This window comes from Haliaeetus leucocephalus, unplaced genomic scaffold, assembly GCF_000737465.1.
Source record: "Haliaeetus leucocephalus isolate CR32 unplaced genomic scaffold, Haliaeetus_leucocephalus-4.0 Scaffold101, whole genome shotgun sequence".
NCBI classification, from domain to species: Eukaryota; Metazoa; Chordata; class Aves; order Accipitriformes; family Accipitridae; genus Haliaeetus; species Haliaeetus leucocephalus.
Window position 1 is genome coordinate 1,000,169 of NW_010972537.1, and position 7,943 is coordinate 1,008,111.

Genomic DNA, 7,943 nt, shown 5'->3' on the forward strand with positions numbered 1-7,943 from the left:
CGCTTCCCTCAGTGAAACTGGGACAAGGGTAGATAGCCAATAGAGGTTTAGCCAATGATTTTACTGCATGAAGCAGTCAGTGTGGGAGAAGACACAGATTTCTGATTACTTGGATAGCACTTTGGCAGGCATTAGCTGTTGGTGAGACTGAGTGGTTCTGCTCCACTACTTGATGTTTTCCCTACACCCATTTCTTGGCTAGTTTATTTTACCATCTCTCCTACCTCCTGCAGAGTGAACATGACAGAGCAATCCCAGCCAAGGAGGAGCAGGTCTGTCCTCCTATAGAACAACACCCTTTTCATATACACACCTCCTGGGATATACTGGATTTGTGAGTCCAAAAGTTTTTCAACTAAATCAGCTGGTCTAATAAAATACAGTAGGCCTCCCTACAAAACTTGCCTCCCTGTTACACACAAACCTCTGACTTAGTCCAAACACTGATACGTGAGATTGACTAAATCAGGTCACGAGAGAAAGGTAAATTCAAAGCGAATGTGAGAATTACATGGTGATAACACAGGAACAGAGAAAAGTGTCCCAGCATGAGCCTGCAGCACGGTGTCTCTGAGTGCAAAGCGAGACTGTGAGCCACTGTGTGGTGCGACATAACCACATGACACAGCTTCACAAAAGCTGTGACAAATAATTTCTTTGTTACACATTCCTAGTACAGAAGTAAGGTTTCTTTGTTCAAAATTCTTGCATTCATCCTGATTTTCACTACCACTGACAGCCACTGCTCAGTTTTCTAGAAATAACAATACTGTTTCTCAAGACAACTTCAAGTCCTCTCAGTGCTGCGTTAGGAAATTTTTTATTAGGGACCTATGGTAACTTTACTCTGGCCTTACCACTGAGGGGAGTGACACATCCTCTTCTAACATGTCTCATTGTGATCATGGTGCCTGTCTATGTACAAAACCACGCCAATTAATAAGTAGCAAAAAGGTCTTGCTAGTTTCCCAAGTATTCCAGCCTATAAGGTCATTCATGGATTTCTAATAAGTACCATATTGCCTTGGACAATTTATTCCACAGTCTACGAGAAAAAATATAAGTGCATTTAAAAAACCCACAGACCCTCCCCTCCACCAAAAAAACCCCAAACCCCACCACCCTTTGGTAGTCTTACTTCTGTGTTAGAATTAATATTATTAGGTCAGACTCTAAATGGTTGCAAATCCAAGATCCACCCAGTACATTATAAAATACTGCTCTTCAGTGGATTTCTGAATTATAAGACAGACAAAATGCATTATCTGATAGAGTTCTCTAAGGAATCCTTACAAAGTTACTCCAAGTCACTATGGAAGAAAAAGTGGTTTCAGGGAAAAAACATTCTGAAAACATAATCCACATTTTGACAAATTTTGAAAATCCCCCCCTTAATTGGTCATTCTATCTCTAGTTCTTAGGCCTTTTTAGTTTTCTCTATTTTAAGCAACTCAAAATAAATAATTACTTTAAGGTAGCAATGTTATATTATGCAGAACAGCCAGTGGGAGTCACAAATCTTAAACTTTTTCCAAAAAGTGTCCCAGCTTTTCCTGCAAACATGCCACTTTCTATCCTGATTATTAGGGGTCAGTTAAAAATCAATATAAACTCAGAAGGACAGATTTTTCTATCATTAAAGTACATAGATATTTACTAGATATTTATCTAGCAGGATGACTAGAAGCATTAATGCAGGTGAGATACCTCATTCTCATTGAATTTCATTCCCATTGAGGAACATAAAACAGCAATCTTAGTCACTACTGTGCTTTGTAGCTAATACGTTCTTGCTTGGATCTTAAATGTATGCCAGGTGAGAAGCTGAAAGAACAAACAACTGAACTGCCACCGCAATAAAAGACGGTATCATTTCATATTGCTTTCTCAAACCAACAAGCTTTACTTTTGCACTCCAAGGCTGATATTCTTGGTTTCATCAAAGCCCCAAACCTCTGTCAGATGTTAGGATTGATTGTACAAGATTAGTCAGATGACTGAGACAGACAGAGCTAAGGAGAAGGAACCTGTCAGCTGCCTGATAGTCTAAATCAGAGCTGCCAGTTGCATTGTCAATGACAATAGATGGCAGACAAATTGCTCTGATTTTTATCTTCAGTAACTGAGGCCCCATCGACCAATTCCTTTATGTAAATCATTCTCTTAATTCTTTTGTCTTCTCAGAGATAGCATATTCAAGTACTTTAAATAGAGGAAAAGATGAAAAACTCATTTGTTTCAGTCTGTGTACCTGTCTCACCCTAATGAAGTACTCTACTTACCAATCTGTAGATATCACATTTGGTGAACAGTCTGCAAAAACTTTAAATAAAACTTGCAATAAAGATTACAGCTAAAATCTGCCTAAGAACTAAGAAAGCTTCTGATGAAAAAAAAAAAAGTCACTGTCATTGTCTTGTACAGGTTTAACACAGCCATAAAAACACACTGCCTTAAACTGACCAACTTCAGAAATAGAATAGAATATCTCTGAAAAAGAATTTTGTCCTTGACTTGCCTTGGTCCTGCACAAAACTCTCCACTTGCAGCCCACAGAAGACTTTCTTTCACTTCCAAAAATTCAAAAAAGAAACCTCACTAGTTAACAAACACAAGACAAAAAGTTCTCAAACATGATAGCAAATATAGTGTCTACCCAACCTGAAGTCCAGAGAGAGCACTTCAATTTCACAAATATCTCTGCTGTTATCACAGAACTGGGACTGGATTTTTCAGTTGCTCCCTTGCTCCATTGTCTCTAGTTACTCTGCAGCATGCTCAAGAACAGGTAGGCTTTCTGCAGCTTACTCAACAATGTCAAATCAAAAAGGACCCAAGAGCTTCAAGATTTTAACCCTTCCTATACACTGATATTTCATACGGAAAATCACCTCTGAGGAAAAGGAATAAAAAATTTATATGGTTGATAGGAAAGAGATATTGGCAGGAACACTTAAAGAAACCACCAAATGATACAGACAGGAGTTTGCTAAATGACATAAAAGCAGGTGATCTCCACCTTTCCACAACCACTGGAAATACCCACGGGAAAAGAAAAACTCCAGTAAGTTCCTGATCATGTTTCCTCCATTCAATGTGAAAAGTAATGCTATCCACTTCCCAACTTCTGAGGCAGCAGATGATCTAGCTCAATTAAATCTTCAAACAGAATCCATAGGAGGCAACGGCCACCCCAGTCCCCACAGGTTTTATTTGTGAGTAGGTCTGGGACCCCCCCAATCTTTCAGAGGCTTTGCAAAGGCACTGTGTTACCACAGCTTTTCCTGAGCATGGCTTGCCTACTGATGCCCTTCATAAAGGCTTTCAAAGCCCTGGAGAAGAGTTGCCAGAGAACTATTAATCTGTGCCAGGCTGCAAAATAAATAACATAGCTGCAATGCCTACACAGAATCCATTAACAATAGATAACTGTGTTGAGAGGCAGTTGTCTGATGAGGTGATGGAAAAAAACACTTTCCACTGTTTAGATCCATTAAGTTCATGTTGCTGACCTCTATAACTGCCCTATCCTAACACATGAACCAGGACTACTAGGTTCATTTTTACCAAAGTACACCTAGCAAAAAAAAAAAAAAAATCAGCGTTCTTGTTCTAGCTCTGCACTGCACACTGCCCTCACAGCTAAGAATTGCAAGGGTGCTCTTAAGCTGGTCCCCAAAAAGACAGGGGGAAGAGTAAGAAATACTGAGACCGTCAACAGGTATGCAGTGGGCATTATTTGTCTGGGATCTGCCCAGATTCAGATGGGTCCATCATTTGCGTAGGTCTGCTCTAAGCTTTCTTCTCTGCTTTTCTTCCAGTTGTTTGGCACACTCATTAGTCTCTTCTACAACCATTCAGTTACTTTCATGGAGCTGACAGCAGCGTGAGGCACTCTCTCAACCTATGCAGCCCCTACTGTGGTTTTGCATAAATTGCAGTCCTGCAAGAAGTCACCACAGATTCCTAGAAGGCAGGTTCAGTAATCTCACTAAGAAAAACCTGACCCCTTTGGTTCATCACAAGACATAGGAAATCTTCCTCTATGGCTGGAGCCTCTTTTTACTACCCAGAGAAAGGTGATTTTGGTCTGCTAATGCAAAGATATCAAACTCTTGTCTTTGATGTGCCACTTCAAAGACTTTTGCTCCACACACAACTCTCAGCAATTCAATACTGTAAAGAAATATATAAATCCAAGAAAACATGGTGGTAGCTAAAAAGGTATAAAGCAAACTGGCAAACCCCAGAAAACCCACTGAAAGGTTCTTTGCTACATATGCCAAAGATTTTCATCAGAAACAGAGAAGTTAAGAGCCACATGAGCAAGCTTCAGACACTGCTTAAGGGTCATCTGTGGATAGCCAACCTGGGATGGTGTAAAGCAGAGCTCCACTAAATGTATTAGCTATAGAGCACTAGCATAAAGGGCTTTAAAATACCTTTTAGGACTAAAGTTGACCACCATCAAGCTGCAAGAAGTTAGGAGGTTCTTCTACTGGCTTTGATTTGAACCTCCTCCCCCACTGGCACACTTAAAATGGTACTTCAGACTTCCACAGATCTCCTGATGATACTCCAGCCTTCATACCCTTCTCCTGCTCATTCCACCATCTCTCACATCTTTCAGTGTGACCCTGGTCATTCAAAATATCAGTATCATAAGGGTTAACATATACACATATATATTTATTTATACATATTATAAAATACACTCTTTGCGGTGGCTAATACAGAAAGCAAAATAATGGAAGAGGTCCACTGGCTCACAGCTTTATTGCTACACTCAGCTTTCAAGAAAAAAAAAATAGTAATTCCATGAGGTGTGTAACTGAACCAGAGAGACCTTTACTTTTCATATTTCTCCTCTGCCATGGGAAGTTGCAGGACTACAGCTATACTAAGCTTCAAATTTCTCAAGAGAAACCACTAGGGCTATCAATAGGGTTTTACTTCTTTGGTGGAATGGGTTCTATTGCTTGTGTTTTAGGCTGACCATGTGGGGGAGAAAAAACCTCAATGAAGTACTTTGAGTTGAGAAACCACATTGTCTTTAACAACCATTCTGAGCTACTGATAAAGAGCTTTCTTTTGTCACCATACTGTATATTATTTTAATGAATTAGACTTTTAAAAAATTCACCATTTCTGATAAGGGTGAAATATGCTGAAAACCAAAATTATTCTGCATACAACCACTTCTTCAAGTTTGTAAGCACACAGGTTTCCTGTACTATTTTGACAGTGCCCTTCCCAGCCTGAGCTCAACTTCCTATGTGGCCATTGGAAGTCTCCTGCCTGCAGACTGAGACAAAACGAAAATGGTGGAGAAAAAATATTACTCATCAAACAACAGCCCTTTTAGAAAGATGTGTGAGGGGAAAAAAAATGATGGTGTTTTTGGGTCATTTGGAATTTGCACAGGCAAACCTGAAAGCTGTGGAAAATGTTTTAGCCTTTCATCATGATTGGTTCTTAAGAGGTTTTCCTGTTTAATACTTACCTCTGTGTGGAGAACGTGTCTAAACCTTACATTGTGGCATGACTCATAAAATTCAAAAGAAAAATTAGCAGAATGCCAGCAGAAATGCTCACTTGTAACTGGCGTAGCTAGTTACCTAACAATGACTACTATAGCCAGCTCCTGAGAAACTGAACCATTTTATTTCACACAATTATTTTAGCTTGTGCAAGCTAGTGAAATGGTGCTTCTGCTGGAAGCATCACAACTGTGGCCATGAACATTTCTCATACTAGGCAAGCCTCCTCCACCCTTCCTAAAGAGCGCAGACTAAGCTGCCCTGGAGCCAGTGGGAACACAGGAGGTGGCCAGGACAGGGACAACACTGAAGGACAAACCAGAGCAGGATGTCCATGGCCAATGGAAAATGGTCATGACATTGAGGCAGCAACATGACTCACTTTGGATTCAACCCTGTTCAAGAGGAAAGCAGAGCTCCTGACAGGCATGGTGCTCTTGATCCCTCCGCATGTGTTCTCCTCCCTCCTATCATCTTTGTCCCTACCTTTGCCACTTCCACTCTCATCCCCCTCTGCCGCAGAAACCTACTCTTCCGGATTTGTCCGGGAGGTGACCCCATTTGATGATGACTGCATAAGCACTTCTACAACTAGGGCAGTGGCAAAGGGCACAGCATGCTTCTCAGGAAATCACTTGTTTTAACGCTCGCAGTTGAGGGCCCAGTCTGTAACACCAAGCTGATTGTCATGAGCATCAGCTCTTCCATTGTTCAATGAGTAGTACTCCATTTCAGTAGTCTCTTTGCCTTTCATCACCTTCATCAATACAAGTCTCTCCTTTCCACCGAGGAATTTACTGACATGTTGAAAACAGACAATGGCTGCCCTTCAGTTTGAGATGTATTTAACAGCAAACTATGAAGTGAAGTGAAATTTAGCAACCACATTTACCTGGGTTGGATGACCATGTTTGGATGGCATAAAGGAGATTGTGCCCGTAGCCCAGGACAGAAATTTTGAAGTTTCTGTCTCCTTTTTCTGACTGGCCCCCTGAGTGCCAAAAGGACACAGACAGGGCTGCTGCTATGAATGTAGGGTTAAGCAGTCTGAATAGTGCCATAATAAGCAGTTGTACTTGGTGGTACAAGCTAGGCCTTTCAAGTTCACTTTGCCTACTGTTATTTTAGTATTATATTCCTAGTAAGTACTCCAATTTTCCTGCACCTCGTACTTCTCATATTATTCCTTGTGTGGAGAAAGGCTAGGTAATTAAATTGTATCATTAGAAGGAAAAACAAGATAATCTGAGAATAAGCATTGATCCAAGCTACCTCTGAATTCACTTTCTCTGAAATTTAATGTAATTCATTAAACAAAGTAAAAACCTGAATTGTGCCTTTTACATTTTTCCATGAACATTATACTTCTACAATGTGTGTATTTCTAGAAGAAGTTGAGTATACTATTTGATAAGGTCTAAGGTGTGGGGAGGAACCTCTTTCCCAGTACGACAGATGAAGGGGAACTAAAGCCAGTAAAGTCAAGCTTGTGACACTTTGTACTTTTGGTGAGATTATTTGACTGCTGATAAAACATTACCTCCGAGACAACAACTCTGCCTTGTAAAAAAACATGTTCCTTTACAAAACTAAGTACTTTTGGGGACAGTATCCTCCTTCTACCCTTCCCCTAGCACCTGTTTCCATGAACTCCGCCAGCAGAGTTCACGCTCTCCTCGACGTTTTTGGTTTCAGAAGACCATCTAAACCAGTACATACACTGAAAAGGAGGGAGGAGAGAAAAGCGGCCCAACCAAACCCCTCCGCACGGCAGGCAGCCAGCGCGCAGAGATCACTCCCGCCAGGGGCTTACCCCCTTCCAGGCACGGCGGGAATAAACCGCCGAGGCGCACAGGCCCACCGCTGAACAACAACAGCAAAACCACCTCAATGACGGAGGCGAACAAGAACCAGCCCCGCCATGGCCGCCACCCCGGGGTCGGCTAACTCCTTCCGGCGCATGCGCGGACGCAGCCCGAACGCCCCAATCATCGATCGCCGCCGCGCGGCGCGCCGAGCGCACCGATCGGGCGAGCGGCCGGCGGCGCGTTAGGAAACGCCTCAGGCCCCGGGGGCGGGGCCAGACCGGGGAGGGGGCGTGGCCGGGCGGCCTGAGGCGGTGCCGCGCCAACCAAAACAACGACACGCCCCGGCAGCCCTTGCGCCCGCTCCCCTCCCGCCACCATCACCATCGCCGCCACCCGGCGGGGCCCGCTTCGGGGGCGCGAAGGCGGGCGCGGAGACCCGCCGCCGCCATGAAGCTCCGGGTGCGGGTGCAGAAGCGAACGGCGCCGTTGGAGGTGCAGGGGGCGGAGCCAACGCTGGGGGAGCTGCGCGCGCAGCTGCGCCGGGCCCTGCTGCCCGCCTGGGGGTACAGGTAGCGTGCGGAACGAACCATCGCGG

At 43.3% G+C, this 7,943-nt stretch overlaps 1 protein-coding gene across 1 annotated transcript in view; it reads left to right on the forward strand.

The window, feature by feature from the left end:
* The first annotated feature begins 7,616 nt into the window (after positions 1-7,616).
* FBXO7 (F-box protein 7) overlaps positions 7,617-7,943 on the forward strand; it is an 11,973-nt gene continuing 11,646 nt past the window's right edge. Inside the window, exon 1 of the mRNA XM_010585366.1 lies at positions 7,617-7,917. Within this exon, the coding sequence (XP_010583668.1) occupies positions 7,796-7,917 (122 nt within the window). The 5' untranslated portion in view covers positions 7,617-7,795. The remainder of the gene's footprint in view (positions 7,918-7,943) is intronic.